Source organism: Gadus chalcogrammus, chromosome 6, assembly GCF_026213295.1.
Source record: "Gadus chalcogrammus isolate NIFS_2021 chromosome 6, NIFS_Gcha_1.0, whole genome shotgun sequence".
Classification (NCBI taxonomy): domain Eukaryota; kingdom Metazoa; phylum Chordata; class Actinopteri; order Gadiformes; family Gadidae; genus Gadus; species Gadus chalcogrammus.
Window position 1 is genome coordinate 26,719,396 of NC_079417.1, and position 17,648 is coordinate 26,737,043.

Below are 17,648 nucleotides of genomic sequence, written 5' to 3' on the forward strand. Positions count from 1 at the left end.
CAAGAAGGTCTTGGGATCAAAGCCTTTAGGAGTGACTAACATGTCTGGAGGTTTCTTCCCATGTCATACATAAGCATGGAAGGGGACAGAGATGGATAATGATATAGAGACACAGAGAAGAGCAGTGAGACAGACATTTTTTATTCGTTATTATTATTAGCCCATTATTATATTGTTGTTTTTTTTGCAAGCTTTTGGCCTGCATTTCTTTCTCCTCTTTCGTGCCAATCAGTCTAATAAAGCTGAGACTGAATGGACTGAGAGCGGGCCGTCAGGGCGTCCAGGTGACCACCTGGAGAGCGCACTGTGCAGCCCGCCGGACCGCCTGATCCTCGTGGGCCCCCGTCCGGCTGCTCAGCACCGGGACGTGTTCCAACAGATGGCGCCGGCCGCTAGGGGCCTCGGCCAGTGCCGTGAGGGCCTTCAGGGCGTTGAGGCACACCGCCCGCTCCTCGCTGGACACCAGGAGCAGGAGTCCAGGGAGGGCCCCTGCCGACAGAGCTTGGAGCTTACCTGGAGAGGAGAGGGGAGGGGGAGGAGGGGGACGGAGAGGGGGGGGGCGGAGGGGGGGAGAGGGGAGGGAAGAGGAGAGGGAGAGGGGAGGGACGGAGAAGGGAGAGTGGAGGAGGGGAGAGGAGGAGAGGGGAGGGGGGGAGAGGACATGAGAGGGGAGAGAACAGGAGAGAGGAGGAGATGGGTGGGAGGAGGGGGGAGAGGAGAGGAGAGGAAGGGCAAAGGATAGGAAATGGGGAGGAGAGGAGGAGGAGAGGAAAGGAGGAGAAAGGAGGGGATGGGGGAAAGGGGAGGAGAGGAGAGAAGGGGACGGGAGGGGAGGAGGAGAGGAGGGGGGAAAGGAGAGGAGAGGAGACGGGAAGAGAGAAAAGAAGCAGGGGAGGTTAATAAGGGAGTTTACATCTAATTAGTCTTTCAATGAGTAAGATACGTGCGTGTGTGTGTACCTTTAGTAATGATGACAGTGTTCATTATGGTACCAGCAGCGTTGGCCTGGACCTCGGGGTCCGAGTCCGACAGCAGCTTTACCAGTAACGGTAGGAGGCCCCCATCACACACCCTCTCCTTCCCCTCCAGAGGTACACTAAGGAGACACAGACACACACACATATGATTGGAAGGCCAGACGGCTCATGAGTGACTGGTGCTCTACATCATTTGAGTTTTTCTACCTGATGGCCAGAAGAGCGTTCAACGCAGCTCTACGGATTCCCAGGGAGGGCGTGGAGAGCTGCTTGCCCAGGACAGACACCCCATTACAGGCTAGGGCGGGCCGGGGATCCACCCTCAAACACAGACTGATGGTATAGAGGAGAAGGGTCTGTATGACCTCGTCTTCCTCCTCGTTGACATTTGCCACCAGGCGTGGAACCAGGTCCATAGACACCATTGACATTGCAGCTGGAATGACATAGATCGAACCATATGATTTGTCTTTAATCAGGGTTAGAACCACATCACATGATTGGTTTTTTTGTCTGGATTCAAATCACAGGATTGTTTTTAATCTCGACTAAAACCACAGGATTATGTTTTAAATCTGGATTACAACTACAAGTTTAGTCTTTTACTAGAACCACAGGATCAATATGTTATTCTAGACTACAACCGCAGGATTAGTTATATTCTCGATTAGCACAGCAGGATGAATATATTATAGAAATACAGGATTTGTTTTCTAATCTGGATTAGAACCATAGGATAAATCTATCATTCTAGACTAGAACTACAGGATTAGTCTTCTGACAACAGGTTCATTGTGTTATTCTGGATTAGAAAAACAGGGTTAGTCTGTTGCTTTGTTGCCATACCTGAGGGAAAGTTGGCCAGTCGGTTCAGGGTCCGGTGGACGTTGAGTTTACAGGCATGATGCGACTCATCTATCAGCTCAGCCAGAGGAGAGAGAACATCACGGCACAGGAAGGCCTCTCTAGGTGGAGGATACACACACAGACACACACACACACACAGTCACTTTACCTCATTGGATTTAGAACAGGAACATGCATGAATATGTCTCAAGGAACCTCAAAGGCAGCAAAAAAGCTATGGGATCACATTGCATGATGTAGTTTAATGTAGTTACCCTTCAATAGAGCACGTCTCACTGACGCCTGTGATTTTGTTCCCGAATATAAATCCATATAACAAGGTTTTAATTATATCTGAATCAAATCAAGCTTGGGTGCATATATAGATAGTGTTAAGTTAAGGATGGAGAAGAGGAAGTGATAATAATAAATTTAGTGTATGCAAGTGGATTTTTTTATAGATCATTTTAAATAATGAAATATAAGTGATTGCTTCATGCATTGGCCATTGCACCACTAACTCAACTAATTAGAAAGTCTGTCTTCTTGACACTTTGATAATAACTTTTGAGTTTAATCACTCAGTCCCTTCATTTTTTCATCTTTGTCAGATTCCCTGCCGTTTCACAAGAGGAAATAGAATACACAATACGTTTGGTTGCAGAAGCAGAGCCTTGGGTAGATAATAGATGTTACCTGCCGACACTGTGGGCGACCAGAAGAAAGAGAAGCTCCGAGGTTCGCGTCCGGATCGAAGGCTCGTTGTCTCTCAGCAACAGCTTCAACTGCTCCAGGCAACCTGCAGTCACATCGCGTTCACGTGGGGGACGTTCTTGGATCATCACTAACCTCGAGTTCACCTGATCGGCCACTGGCAGCGATGGGGACCCTTATACCGCAGTTTACACTTCAACTTCAACTCAATAATGTCAGCTCACATAACCTCGTCAACCTATGAAGTTAAACTAATTCGATCCTTTGTGGTGTGGTGGTCTCGTATGACTCGGAGAATGGTAAATGTTCAACAACGTGGTTTATTCTAACAGAGACAGGGTAAACGGGCTTGCGTTCTGGAGGTGGTTCATGAAGCATCTCGCGTTCTGGAGGTGTTCCATGAGGCATCTCACGAACACAGGTAACAAACAGTTATATTGGGAGTGGGCGGAACGGTAAATAGGCCACACCTACACCTACCGAGGTAAACCTCTTGGTGCGTTTTAATATCCATCCGTCTCGGAGCTCCGAGGACGTTGCCTAGCGACACGCACAAACACGCCCCTTTTCCTCGGAAGTCGATCTCCCCATCTCGTTTGAACTCAGCGGTGACCGAGCGAGGGTTCCGAGATAGAATTGAAGATGGATGCGCCCAGTGTGACATTCAGTGAACTGTTTTCATTGTGTTTGGACCGCTTTGGTGGTTTAAATCGCAATTTCAATCACTCGTATTGCTGTAATAACTTACATATGCAGAAGATACATTGAAACATGAAATGAAGTGAAAATTGTAGAAGTTCAAATGGCTGCGTTTTCGTACGGTGAAAACGCACCGTTTCATTTATATTATTTCGTAGTCCTGAAATAATATAAATGAAAATAGTAGTAGTAGTCGGCCAATGCTACCGCAACAATAGCTTTCCGGGTGGCGTCCATGTTTTTCTCCGACGACCTACGCTCAAAACATAATAAAACGATTTTAGTGTGGGCGTGGCGTCCGATCCGAGATCCGAGTCGGCTCGCAGAGAATACTCGAACGCACCATCTGTCTTGGCTTAAACGGAAATGACTAAGTGGCCATGTTTGTAGTCTTTAACTTATCAATAAAACCTTATATGGTTTTGTCCATTATGTGATGAAGAAACCATTCATAACTGTGGTTAGCTTGAAACATGTCATCAGAAATAGCATAGACTAAAATAATTTACATCACCTACTAAAGCCACCATGGCTTTTACCGTTTTGAATCGCTTGATAGGCCTTTTCAGGGTCGTGTGCGAGGTCGCAGAGCGACGCTAGAGCCCGCTGTCGGGTCAGTGTGTCCGGCTGCTGGAGCTCCAGGACCAGCTTCGGGAGAGCCCAGCTCCCGTAGGCGACGGGGGCGAGGTGGGAGTTGAGGAGCCACGGTAGCCGCTCCGATATCCGCACGTTGGCCATCCTGTCGAAACGACATATCGAAAATATTACATATACATCATAACGTTACTTTTCTTTTAGAGATGGAACAGCGGAAGGGTTAGTCAAGGTACCTGGTGCGAGGTCGGTGCTACTGTTGGAAAGAGCTCCTCTGCCGTTGCCTAGGAACATTTGTAAACAACGTTGGATCATGTTTGAAATATGTTGTTGACGATATTTAACAAATAATAGTAAACCAGGTAGTTTCAATATAGTTTTATTGTTTATACAATAAATATATTTCGTATTCGTAATACATTATTGTACTTCGTACAACCTACATGTGTATTTGATGTGCACACGCATAAACAGGCATAACCCCATGCAAATGCATTTGATGGTCTTACATTAACATTTACATTTAGGGCATTTAGCAGACACTTTTATCCAAAGTGACTTACAATAAATACTTTTGTCAGAAGAACATGGTAGTAGTAATCTAGCAAGTTTTAGCTCTTGCACGGGTGAACACGGATAGAAACACCCTCAGTGTTTGTTTTAGTGATGGGCCCTTTCCCCAGATGTAAGGAGGTTGCATCAATATTTTGTTTGAAAGTCTTTGAACAATCAATGGTAATTACAATCTAACAAAGAATTGCATAATTTCAAAGTGTGCTATTTCCGTATAAATCGAACTTTGGAATACAACAACGATTGACTTGCCTACTTTCTACGACTTCCTTTAAAAGCCATTTACTAACACCACCCTCAATGCTGTACCTTCCAATAAATAGCATCTTGAAACTGTACAACATCTTCGATTATAAATGATTAGATATCTCCTCCATGACAAAGCTCCTAAAAGGTGTGCTCTCTTCAAAATCAGAACACACTCCCACCACTACACCCCAGCAGCGGTGTGTCCTCAGTACAGACTGTGGATGGGTAAGGTGCAGGGGTTCTTCATCTTCCCCAGCAGGATGTCCGTCAGCACCTGGCTCTGGATGCGTTTCCAGGTGTACCGAGGGTTCTCCACCGGCGGCGGCTGGCTTGGCGGCACCACCTCCAGCTTCTCCCCGTCCCGGTCCCGCTGGACGGGGTCCGGAACCAGCTGCGCCAGCATGTTGAAGCAGACGCCGTCACTGCACCGGGACTGCAGGCGTCCGGGCGTGGGGTGGTAGTGGTGCTGCAGGCCCAGCACGCCCAGTGCCGTGACCTCTTGGTCGTAGTAGAGGGACCCCAGGGCATCCTGCACCACCAGGCTAGAGGCCCACATCAGCGTATGGGTCTTCACCGCCCCCGCTGTGGGGAGGTGGAGGCGCGGGGCTGGGACACAAACACACACACATACACGTTTCAGAAACAGTTCTTGAAAAATGTAAACCTGTGACATCATCTTCACCACAAATAAGTTATTTTCGGGTTTGGTTTTCCTTTCCAGGAAGCCCCTGAGAAAGTACCTTTAACCAGTAGAACCCAGAGCTCCTCTTCGGCATTGGAGAAGATGAGGACCAGCCTCTGCACCACGTGACTGCAGGGTATGGCCACCGGTAGCGTGCGAGGATGCCATGTCTCTTGGTGGTACCTGTAGCAACAAACCCATGATGACCTGAAGTTTAAAAGAGGCTCTTAACACACCGTTATTTTCAAATATAAGAGTGAATTGCTTAATACTCGTGTCGCAAGAAAAAAGATGTGGCCTGCAACATCTATTTCTGCAAGAAAAAAAGTAACAAAATAATTTGACTCATGTGAATGGTCCAACTTTTACAGCGTGAAGAAACCATTAGAGTGTTTAGCAGAGCACACTAATACACCCACTACAACATTGATAGGGGGTAGGGTACAAGTCCATACTTGAGCCCAGAGTCTATAAGGTCGAGGATGTCGCGTCCTCTTAGTTGAAGAGGAGACACCCTATCCCACCAGGTAGCCTGCAGGGACTCTTGATCCCCCTCACCCGGAATCTTCAGACTGCCCCCTAGTGGTGGGAAGTAGGAGCACAAAAAACATACGAAGACAGAGGAAGAGAGAAAGAGCGATTTGCAGATGTGACATTTGAACAGAGCAAACAATCTAAGACTTATGAATAGGACATTGTGGATTTTATATAAACTAAGATTGGGATGCACTAGTGACCTCTGACCTGTGACCTTGGCAAGGAAAATGAAGCGGATCCATTGTGGTCCCTGCTCCTGGATCAACAGCAATGTGATTGGCTGACAGTCAAAGCCTGCTTCCTCTTTCACCTGCAGGAAAAGTGAAATTCTAGTTTGTGATTGGTCTATATTCTTACGTGAGTAAATGTAGAAGTTGTCCTTGGCAGGTTCTTACCTCCCTCTGCATCGCCGCCTCAATAGCCTCCCCCTCCTCCATCCTACCTGCAGGGAGGTACCACTGTCCAAAACACTCCTGCTTGGCCTCCTGCACCATAAGCACTTCCTCCTAAACACACACCCAAAGATTTAAACAGACAGACACATACATGCCAATATAGACACACCGTGCATATAGTAACACCATTGCCTACAAACACTGATATAATAGTGTCATTAGTGGCCAATGTGTTCAGCCTAGGAAACAAAAGAGTCTGAACATTCGTACCTGGTCGTTAAGGATGACTGCGCAGACGATGTAAGAGACTGTTTTTCTAAGCGTTGCTGGTTTGGCCTGATCAGGATGCACATCTAACTCTGTGAACTCTAACCCCTCTCCCTCCATAATCCTTCTGACCTGATCCTCAACCTCCATAGCTGTGGAGTGGAATGGAAGCTTACCTGTGCACAACCACAAACAACACCATAAACGTGACTTGAGAATATCCCAATAAACCGACTATGGACAACCTAACTAACATTTACATTAACAAGACGTTTCTACTGTTGTCAGGCTAAACTTAAATTGAAATGTTATTCAAGTAGGTTCAGGCAAATCTCTTCATCGAATGTCAGCCTGGCTAACATCACAAACACAACTTTTCAATTAGAAAATCACATATCATCCGTTCGTTGAATTTAGTTATATTTTGCATACATGCGATAACGTTACGCCACAAACGACCGACCTTTTGCTCATTTAAATAGTGTCGCTTCCCATTTAGTTTTCGCTATGAGTAGGGCGATGGATTTGTTGACACCTGACATCTTCAGCTCACAAGGAAGAACAGTAACCTGGGAGCTTCAAAATAAAAGCACCTTTACCCTAACGTTAATTCTACAAAAAAATAAATATATATATATATATTAATCTTTTATAAATGTCACCAAAATAAAACATTTTGTCAATATATAGGTGGATATTTAACAATGTCATAACCACACATTTGAGATGAACCAAACCACGTTTGAGGTTCGGTTTGTCACCTTCTTGACGGTATTCGAATGCACCGTGACAGGGTTATCATGGTGCATTCAAATACCGTCAGAAAGTTGCATACAGCGTAAACGGAAGTGGACGCAATTTGTGATGGTTGCGCAACTGTGCATCATTGTGAGTCTCGACCACCGTTAAAACGTGTAGTCCGTAAGGTCATGCCTGGGTATGTTTCTATAGTTCCACATGAATGAAGCTAGTAACTATACACAGTTGTTGAATAGTAGGCGGTCTCTCAAACAGTAGTGATCTACACTCATCTGGTTAACGAATGGATCGTTCACTACAGCTGTAAAGCCGAAAATAAGGAATCACTATTTCAAGTATGTTTTTTTTTTTTTTTTACCGTTTTGACCAAGTGACTGTGTGGACCAAAGTGACGTAACTTAATGTTATTGAGTTCAACGTTAACGTGTTACATTTAGCTAATCCCAGTGGGCCCACCCGAGCTAAGAATGAACACACACACACACACACGTTCGACGTCCACCATCAAATATCATATATAAGATCTTGTGGGCCTTCACATTATAGCAACGGATGTACTATAATCAACTATTCATCACCCCTGTAAGCAATGTCGCCTTAATGTTCTACATCTTTAGACTTTTGTCCTTCAGGGTTCATAGGGTAAATGTGGCAACATTAACTCTGTGTCTCTGTTCTCTTAAGCAAGGTGATGGGTGATCTTCGTCGTCATCGTGATTAGTTTGTTCTGCTGTGAGACCGAAAGCCACAGTGAACCACTCATGTCCCGACACAGTAAAATGCAAAAGCAGGTTCTGGCCTTGTATCGCCAGTTCCTCCAAGCGGGACGGGACAAACCAGGCTTCATCCCCCGCATCCGAGACGAGTTCAGGGAGAACTCCCGGATCAAGAAGAAGGACGTCATGCACATCGAGTATCTGTTCCGTCGGGCACAGAGGCAACTGGAGCAGCTGAGGGACGTCAACACCAAACAGCTGGGCTCCTTCTCCAAACCTAAAACAGACAAGATGACCTAGTGAACGCAACTTTGAAGGTCCCCTCCCCGCACCCTCATGTTGTTGTTGTTGTTGTTGTTTCCTCAAGGAAACAAGTTGTATTATACCAATTCTTGGGAGAGGGGATCTTTTTATTCTGTGATTGCAGTGTTCACCGAACATTGGTATACCGTTCGCGATTCTCCCAGTTGAGATGCCCTCAAAGTGTGAGAACTAGGAGATGCAATGTGGGAAAGACATTTAGTTTAAATGTGTATTTCATTTGCATTTAGGTGCGATGATGCAATATAGAATATTGTCTTTGGTCGACAATGAATGTGGCTGATCCTCTGCTGTTTTCATTCATGTCCTTTATTGTCCTTGCTATAAAACGAGAAGTAGCATTGTTTTAGAAAATAAACTCGTATTTAAACCAAAATATTGTTTTATCCTGTGATTTAATCAATTAATATTTACATAAACACATTTTGTATAATATAAATACATAATCTGTGAGGTTTTAACATGCATTGTGTCGGATCTATATGTAGGCATGACTTGTATGTAAATTATTCTGAACCGGACAAAGGGGTAAAAAAATATTTTAAGAATTCCCACTTCGTCCACCTGAGGGCAACAGAACGGGACCCGGCGACGGAAGAGGAACTAGACGTAAACAGGAAGCACAGGGAGTGGAGGAAAACAACATCGAACGCCAACCAAAGACGGATCCCAATTAAATATATTTATTCCCTACAAATAGCGTCGTTCAATCTGTAAATAATTTGTTTTGGTTGCTACAAGTTATGCCGGGGTCAGCGAATACCACCGACGGGATGTCGAATCCTCAGTTATTCCAGCAGGTAAGGTTTACTCACCTAAGTTCAGTCAGACACTCATTACGAACTAAAAATACTTCCATAGAGGGCCCTATTCATGAAAATTAAAGTATTATCCAATTGCGTTGAATGGCGATATACTCACCAATACTGCTCCTCTACAGACAGCTTGGGTCATCCTCTTGGTTTCGGCACGCCTTTTGTTTCATTATTTAGTTAAGTCTCATTAAGTCTATGAGGCGTTCCATGTTTCAGGGTTCTCTATAGATTAAACTCTTCGCATCCTTTTTGAATAGTGCACTGCGACTAAGATCTGGTAAAGATTCTGTCTTTGGCATGTCTCTAATACGTCATCTCGAAAACAAAGGCGTTAGGTTATTGGTTTAGCTGTCCGTCGAAATTAATAAACTACCCTTGAAATAAGCATTATATGATAGAATTCCCAGCGCCACAGGGCATTTCTTTTCCCTCATATCATGGTAGTTCAGACATATCTAGGGACTCGGTCCAGCTTGGACTAATGGTCTATATACGACCGTTTGTTTCGGACTTTACTCGAGTTATAGTCTATATTGTGGTAGAGTCAAGCACTGAGGCCGGAAGGGAGGCCAGCCAACCAAGGAGGGAAAAGATGAGCGTGGGGTTAGGTGGCCAGGCGCAGCAGAAGGTAGGACTTGGGAAGTTGTTAATAGTGATCTGGTTAGCATTCTGGGACGGCCTAAAGGGACGGCTGAAAGCAAATTAGAGAAAATGGGGGACATTATCTACAGTTACGGTAAAGAGAGATTTGGGATTGTTGAGAAAAGGACGAAACGGCAACATGACGTAGTCAAGTCTAGGCGCCAGCAAGAGATAGATACTCATCCAGGAGAGGGGGCAGCCTAAGAAGCAGTGGAGAAAAGCTACAGATAACGAAAAGGAAGGTATTGATTGTCTACAGGCAGCTGTGAGGGAGCGGTTGGCAGTGCTAAGAAGAGCAGAAAATATTAGGAAAAATAGGAAGAAGAAATCGCGAGCTAGAGTAGCATTTTATAAGGATCCATTTAAATTTGTTAAGTCATTATTTGATAGGCAGAAGAGTGGTTGTCTTATGGAACCTAAGCAGAAGCTTGAGGAGTACTTGGAGGGAGTGCACAAAGATAGGGAGAGGTTCAGAGAGATGGTGCTTCCAGCAGATATCCCACCTATTGGTGAATTAAGTAGTCAGTGTGACGATAGCCCACCAAGGTGGAAAGAGGTGCAAGATGTAATAAAACTTGCAAAGGCCTCTTCAGCCCCGGGACCTAATGGCGTGCCCTACCGATTGTATAAGAGCGCGCCGGATGTGTTAAGATTCCTATGGAAGCTAATGAGAATAGTTTGGAAAAAGCACAGTATTCCCAAGGCGTTGCGTAGGGCTGGGGGAATATTTATTCCCAAAGAGAGGGACTCAGTTGAGATTAATTGGGTATGACCAGTATGATTTGGCACCAAATTCAGTTAGCGAAGCGTGAGAGGAGAGAACTGCACGTTGTATCTTTGGTTTTGGCTAATGCCTTCGGGTCAGTACCACATAGTCTGTTATGGGAGGCCTTTGACTACTTCAGAATCTCAGGTAGCATTAAAAGCCTAGTTAAAGATTATTTTCTGGATATTCAACTTTGTTTTGATACGGCAGAGTAAACCACTGGTTGGCAACAGCTCGAGATAGGATTATGGCGGGATGTACAATCTCCCCACTCGCCTTCACAATGGCGATGGAGGTTATTATAAGGGCCTCTGAGTGGGTAGTTGGTGGGGAGAAGTTTCAGGGAGGGCCACGTCTCCCCCCAATTAGGGCTTTTATGGACGACATGACAACCATGACGTCAACCGCTCCGTGCAACCGCAGGTTGCTGGATAAGCTAAATAGCAATCTGCAATGGGCTAGAATGAAGGTGAAGCCAAGTAAGTCTAGGAGTCTCTCAATTGTTAAAGGAAAGGTAGTTGATAAGAAGTTTGCTATAAATGAAGAGGTGATACCTACAGTTCTGGAGAAGCCAGTGAAGAGTCTGGGAAGGTGGTATGATGCAAGCCTTAGTGATAAGGCACAGGTTGAAGAATTGAGACGGGAAACTAGACAAGGTATTGCAAAGATAGACAAGTCAGGGCTGCCAGGTAAGCTTAAGTTGTGGTGTCTGCAGTTTGGTTTATTGCCTCGGCTAATGTGGCCATCGACAGTGTATGAAGTTCCTCTGTCAATGGTAGAAAGGATGGAAAAAATTATCAACTCTTTTGTCAGAAAGTGGCTCGGAGTCCCACGCTGCCTAAGCAGCGTGGCCTTGTATGGGAAGGGCATAGTAGAGTTGCCCATATCTAATCTGACAGAAGAATTTAAATGTGCTAAGGTTAGACTGGAGATTACTCTTACTCAGTCCAAGGACCCAGTGGTGAGGAGGGTTGCACCCACAGTTAACACAGGGAGGAAATGGAAACCAAACAAGCGGTCCAGCAAGGTCAATCGGCACTTGAACATATAGATATTATGGGCCATGTTCAGTACGGGCGGGGGGGCTTAGGGAGGGACGTAGGTAAATCCTCGTGGGGTAAGGCTTCTGCAGGAGAAAAGAGAAAAATGGTAGTGGAGGAAATGTATAGGCAGGAGGAGATTGTAAGATGTACTAAGGCAGTGTCACAGGAAAAACAAGGGCAGTGGGTGAATTGGGAGGGAGTGGAGAAGAAGATAAAGTGGAGAGATCTATGGAGTATGGAGGCTAGCAGGATCAGATTTATGATAGGTGCCACTTATGATTTGCTCCCATCTCCCGAGAACTTAAATCAGTGGTATGGTGAGGATGAGACATGCACACTATGTTCCTTTGTATGCAGCCTCCGCCATATCCTATCAGGGTGCAAGGTAAGTCTCTCCCAGGGGCGGTATACGTGGCGTCACAACCAGGTATTGAAACGTTTGGCAGAGGCTGTTGATGATAAACGGGGAGAAGCTAATTCATCAGCCGCTATTAAAGAGGGTAGGCAAATTAACTTTGTGCGTCAGGGGGGAAAGGCTAGACCATTTAGAGGCAGGCACAGAGTCGGGCAGCTAATTAATGGAGGAGCCTGGGAATTGAAGGCGGATCTTATTCAGCAGGATGTTGTGCCCCTGTCACGTTAAAATTGTACCGGGGGCGAAAATTGTACCGGCCTACGTCATCGTTTGTTTACATCCTGACAACCTGACAACCTGCCCTGCAACAGACGATTTTTTTATTGTTTCGATTACAAATATAAAGTAAAAACAAGTGTTATCGCTATCTATCATAATACAGATAGCGATCCGCTATCTGTATTATGTTATTTCGTCGTTTGGAAACATGTTTTCTGCATCGCGTCGTCTGTTGCCGGGCAGGTTGTCAGGATGTAAACAAACGATGACGTAGGCCGGTACAATTTTCGCCCCCGGTACAATTTTAACGTGACACCTCCACACATTGTTAGCACTCGGCTAATAATAATAATAATACATTTAATTTAAAGGGCGCCTTTCAAGACACCCAAGGTCACCTTACAGAGCATAAAGTTATCATGAATCGTTTAAAAACAAGACATTGTGGAAAAATAATAATAATAAATAAATAAAACAAAAAAAAGACAAAACAAACAATCAAGACAGTGATCAGTTAGACGTTGTGTGCGAGTTTGAACAGGTGAGTTTTGAGTTGTGACTTGAAGGTTGTAATGGTGTCTGACTGTTTTATGTACTGTTTTAGGCTGGCTAAGACCAGGGCCCCGTTTCCCGAAAGCGTCGTTAGCCTAAGTGGATCGTGAAGTGCGTCGAAAGCGCATCGTAGAGTTTTCACCGCGTTTCCCGAAAGCATCTCGGGGAACGAACGTCTTGAAAACGCTCGTAGCTAACGAGTACTCCAGGGGTGCTCGTAGGTACTCGTAGGACGCTAAGAGCATCGTCAGCTATAGCCTCAGTGGCGACACCATCGGACATTCCGTCTATTGGATGCGTTTTATTAAAACGCATTGCGCCTTTATGTTCTTAGTTTGGTAATTAATAAAGATTATGAATTAATTTATTAACAAAGATGTTAAAATGGCCAAAATAAAACGGGACAGTCCAGAAAATGTTTGCGCAGGCAGGGCACTCAAAATGTGTGAGAGAAAGTGGGGGGATTTGTGCAGACTGACATAGGCTACTCATAAAACGTAGCATAAAATAATGTAAAAAATAAAATAAATTAAAAATAAAGAAATAGAATAAATTATAAAAAACAAGCAAAGGAGCAGGCAAAAGGCTGGGATATGGTGGGGATTGGTCACGTTGACGGGAATGTTTAGTGACATGTGGGAGGGTGGAGGGGGTTAAAAAAAAGTCTCAATCACTCTTCGACGCGCATGAAAACCAGCCGCGTAGTTATGAGGGAGGCCGTCCTCACACCGATCTTCATCGTCCTCAGCGTCCTCCGGTTCAAGCAATGCCACCCCAGCCTTAGCTGCAATGTTGTGCAACATAGCCGTCACCCATATCACGGCGCATGACTTGGCCGGCGAAAACTGGAGCCCTCCGCCTGACCTGTGAAGGCATCTAAAGCGCAACTTCCACCTCCCGATCGTGCGCTCAACGATGCACCGGGCCAGACGGTGGGCTTCGTTGTATTCAAATTATCAATCAAGGAAACCATTATGCGGAATCAGATTAAGTCGGCTCTCTTTGCTGCGCAAAGCATGTTTCAGAAATCAGCCCATTAAGATAAATGTAGTTGTCACACAAGCTATTTTTAATTTTTTGTCATATGGAATTATTTCAGGGGGGAAAATGCCGTGAAACGCACAGTGCATTCAGGATTAGGACTGATATGTCGGTTTCAGCCTAATCAATTGTGTTTTAATGTCTTTAGCATTCATATAATTGCAGTCTATTTTTTTCGTAGGCTACTCTGCTGTTGTCCTTGATGGGGATATATTTTAACCCTTTTTAACACAATTTTCCTGCGACATTCCTGCGTCTCCCCCTCCTACGGAGCCCATTTCAGCACCGTGTCAGTAGACAGTTACAATCCTACGACGTCGTGAGTGCAGCGAATGCGCGTTCACGTTAAGAGGAGTTTCGGGAAACGCTCCAAAGAAATTATCGATGGATCGCAAGATCCATCGGGAGAATGATCGTACGAGTGAAGATCCATCGTTATCGGGAAACGGGGCCCAGATATGCTATTGTGGTCAGACTCAGAGAAGATTGTTTATTTTATTGAACTTACAGTTCCTTGGGAAGACAGAGTTGAAGTAGCTAATGATCTTAAGAAAGCGAAGTATGCTGAGATGGCTGAAGAGGCAGCACAGAGAGGCTAGAGTTCGCGACTAAGGCCTATTGAAATCGGTGCACGGGGGTTCGTGGCTAGATCTGCTATTAGCTTGCTGACTGAACTGGGTATTTGTGGACAAAGTCTGAGGCAGGCGGTTAGTAACATGTCTGTGGCAGCAGAACGAGCAAGTGAATGGCTGTGGGTAAGGAGAAAACATACTTCCTGGGGTGCAAGCTGAGGTAAGCCAGCTGTGCTAACGTGTGCTAATGTGCCAACGTGTTTGTGTGGTCAGGGTTAGGGGTAGGGCTATACAGGAAAGAGTGTTTTAGATGCATTAAATGTGGCAATGTGGTGGCAGCATTAAGGGGGGTGAATCCAGGACGCTGGTTTCATTGTTAAGCCTTCAGGAGGTGTCGTGGGCCTAACTTAAACAAGACATCTGTGAAAGAGGGTGCCCCAATGATATTCTGCTTACTGCTTACTGCTGTATTTACTGCTGTTAGTTGGGCAAGTTGTCTCGTGTTTTTAACCTTTGGTTGGTAGCTCATTAGCCAGCGTGCTTATAAGGTTGGTTTGGACAGGGGGTTCTGAATATGTGTTTTCCTTGGATTTTGGCACAAGGGATTATAACGTCTGATCCTGTGTAAAATATATTGCTCTCTCTTGTTCCAGATGGCCTTCCTGAACTGGCTCTCAACACAGAGTGACAGCAGTAGAGAAACCCTGATGACCTTGACCGGCATCGGTGTGGCCAGAGAGCTGTTCAACCGCCTCACAGGACAGGACAGAGTGGACTACTTTAAGGTAAAGCCTCTGGAGGTTGAGTACACGTTTGAGCCATGAAAAAAGCTTTGTTAATCTACATTCTACTCCACTTACCTCTCCCTTCTTACCCCTTACTATGTGTGTGTTTGAGAGAGTGATGAGAAGCATTAGTGTATGATGGTTGTAATAAGCTTATGTTGCACTGAAGGCTTAAGAAACCACGCAGCCGATGTTCCACGTGTGCTTGATAATAGGACTTGGTGGCCTTTTCCCATTGTCGAAAGAGAAGTGAGCTGTTGAGCTCATGACTTTGCCAACCCCAAACAAGCCTGCCTACTATGGGTTACGTGTGTGTGTGCGTGTGTGAGTGACACAGTGCATATAATAAATTTCTTGTGTGTGTGCATACAATATACAACTTATGAGTGTGTGTGACGGTGCATAAAACATATGTATTGTGTGTGTGTTTATTTTAACAGAAAGAATGTATCCAGAGCATTGCAGAGTTTGTCCAGACACATCCGCGGGCGTCTGAGCCCGAGCTCAGCGCTGAGGTGAACAAGAACGTTCTGCTGTTCGCTGCGCGGGTGAAAGCACTGGAGTCCGCGCCAATATTCTGAAACACGCACAAACATATACACATCTCGTACAGCCCATCGCGCGGCATATAAACAAATATGATTTTTTTTTGTTATTTGTTCCTTTCCAAGAACAGGATTACAGCTGAAAATGTATTTCAAATAACTCTGTTGATCCAGGCAACTACCCAACCGCGTTGGTAGGAAGTGGCAGAATACGGCAGTGTCTATATTCCATCAATGTACCTTTTATGCCATTGAAAATATATTTTCTGACCCCACTGAGATTTGCTGTTCTGCTGGTTTATGCCCATTGCTTAACCCCTTTTACTGTTGCACGAGCCCCAGTATTGATCTGCTGTTTCCCAGTAAAATCTCATGCTAGACGGTGGATTATTTACATTGATACCGCGAGGGCTGGAGGGATTTTTGTGCTTATCCACAATGTCGAAGCAACGCAGGTCAGAGTCAGATGCGGCACGGCGCACACATTAGTGTCTGTGCATGGTCATAGCCTGTGCATCTCGGCCCCCATGCAGCAATCTATCGGCGTACAAAGGAAATTCAGGATGGAACAATGATAGTACGACAGGACCAACGTATCTTGGATGAGGGGAACAACCTCGACCACTTTTCCAAAAGGACGGCTAAACTGCTCAATAAAAATAAGCCAAACTCAGACTTGGTGTTGGACATGAGAGGCACTCTCAAACTGTTGTGGAAGAATTAAGCAGAGTATATCAATTAGATCAGTTTAAGTAGCATTAAATATTTCAATTTTTATTTCAAATGGTTGACCCAAGTATTGAAATATTTGTTAATTTGAATTTTTCTTTGTTCTGAAATAGTTGTAATCTATTACTATCGTGTAATGCAGAATAATGTGAGTTGGGTTTTGTGATTCTTTGCATATGAACGGTAGGGCTTTTATCCATAAAAATTGTTGTGAATGTTCATAATGTAAAGTGAAATAAACATTCTCAAAAAAAATAACACCTCTACATTTATAAGCTTTCGCTCGTCTCTCCATCGCCTTGCTCACTCCCGAGTAACAACATTTACACCCTCTCCATCGTTCGACATATTTTTTACTTTGAAACTGTTTCTACTTCCAGGCGCGGAGTGATATGCAAACTTTCACAAAATGATTGGGCGTCATAGCAGTTATGTATACGCTCATTATACAACAGTTAGGAACCAATCCGATCGCTGGATTTAAGCCACCCGTTGCATAATAATATATAATATATATCAATACATTTTGATATCATGACGTAACATAGAAAACAACGTTGGATATTTCCGGATTGAAACCTCATTCATTGGTTCGTGTACTCTTGTCAACGCCCCTTTGCAAATCCCAGTATCTCGATAGGACAATTCTTTCCGACGTCAACGAGGAGCGGTTTGTGATTGGCTCGGAAGGCCTGGCGGGATAAGTGGCATGTTCAAATATACGAACCCGAGGTTTCGATTCTTCGAGTCCAACAAACAACACATTTCTAGACTCGTTACGGTGGTTTGCTAAAATTATGTCGGACGAAGAAATAATGAACGTCTCACGTTCCGACCAGAACATAGCATGTATATCCGACAAACTGGAGAAGTAAGTAACTGTTATGATTTATGACAGATAGTTGCTAAGTTAGCCCTAACATGGAGAAAGCACGAGTAATTAGAGCCATTGGTAGATCAAAAGACTGCTACTCTGTAACGTTACTGCAGCTATCTTAGCTCTTAGATACAGACTAAAGGGAATGTATCATTAAAGATAACCTTGAACACTGGTGATCTCGTACCTCCTGTTAGTGAGACATAGGAAAAGTTACATGTATGACATCTTAACAGGGGTTGACACTAAGGTTTCAAAAGCACTTGCCCATCGGACAAGTACAGGTCATTTTCAACTTGCCTGAATGTCATGTTCACT

General features: G+C 44.7%; 4 protein-coding genes across 8 annotated transcripts in view; 2 read left to right on the forward strand and 2 right to left on the reverse strand.

Moving 5' to 3' along the window:
• Positions 1-128: 128 nt before the first annotated feature.
• Positions 129-4,100, reverse strand: rsph14 (radial spoke head 14 homolog). 3 transcript variants are annotated; one of them, XM_056592181.1, is made up of 7 exons: positions 4,067-4,092; positions 3,776-3,975; positions 2,520-2,622; positions 1,824-1,942; positions 1,185-1,413; positions 960-1,096; positions 129-513 (listed from the first exon to the last, which is right to left on the reverse strand). In XM_056592181.1, exons 2-7 carry the CDS (start codon positions 3,972-3,974, stop codon positions 272-274), a joined length of 1,029 nt encoding a protein of 342 aa, XP_056448156.1. In that variant the 5' UTR covers position 3,975; positions 4,067-4,092; the 3' UTR covers positions 129-271. The 3 variants fall into 3 exon arrangements, with proteins under 3 accessions (XP_056448156.1, XP_056448154.1, XP_056448157.1); XM_056592179.1 differs by having other exon boundaries at positions 3,776-4,100; XM_056592182.1 differs by lacking the exons at positions 3,776-3,975; positions 4,067-4,092 and adding an exon at positions 3,018-3,581.
• A 99-nt stretch (positions 4,101-4,199) lies between these two features.
• Positions 4,200-7,113, reverse strand: nudt18 (nudix (nucleoside diphosphate linked moiety X)-type motif 18). Of its 2 annotated transcripts, none has more exons than XM_056592183.1 (7): positions 6,997-7,109; positions 6,537-6,709; positions 6,267-6,377; positions 6,079-6,181; positions 5,790-5,913; positions 5,393-5,517; positions 4,200-5,258 (listed from the first exon to the last, which is right to left on the reverse strand). In XM_056592183.1, the coding sequence occupies exons 2-7, from the start codon at positions 6,681-6,683 to the stop codon at positions 4,858-4,860; spliced, it is 1,011 nt and encodes a 336-aa protein (XP_056448158.1). In that variant the 5' UTR covers positions 6,684-6,709; positions 6,997-7,109; the 3' UTR covers positions 4,200-4,857. The 2 variants fall into 2 exon arrangements, with proteins under 2 accessions (XP_056448158.1, XP_056448159.1); XM_056592184.1 differs by having other exon boundaries at positions 4,230-5,258; positions 5,859-5,913; positions 6,997-7,113.
• Positions 7,114-7,357: 244 nt separating this feature from the next.
• sdhaf1 (succinate dehydrogenase complex assembly factor 1) lies at positions 7,358-15,179 on the forward strand. 2 transcript variants are annotated; one of them, XM_056592186.1, is made up of 3 exons: positions 7,358-7,627; positions 7,981-9,129; positions 15,048-15,179. In XM_056592186.1, the coding sequence occupies exon 2, from the start codon at positions 8,054-8,056 to the stop codon at positions 8,306-8,308; it is 255 nt and encodes an 84-aa protein (XP_056448161.1). In that variant the 5' UTR covers positions 7,358-7,627; positions 7,981-8,053; the 3' UTR covers positions 8,309-9,129; positions 15,048-15,179. The 2 variants fall into 2 exon arrangements, with proteins under 2 accessions (XP_056448161.1, XP_056448160.1); XM_056592185.1 differs by having other exon boundaries at positions 7,359-7,627; positions 7,977-9,129.
• Positions 15,180-16,693: 1,514 nt separating this feature from the next.
• The window catches only part of ercc6l (excision repair cross-complementation group 6-like), a 32,751-nt gene continuing 31,796 nt past the window's right edge, over positions 16,694-17,648 (forward strand). The window contains exon 1 of the mRNA XM_056592176.1: positions 16,694-17,324. Coding sequence (XP_056448151.1) covers positions 17,251-17,324 — 74 coding nt within the window. The 5' untranslated portion in view covers positions 16,694-17,250. The remainder of the gene's footprint in view (positions 17,325-17,648) is intronic.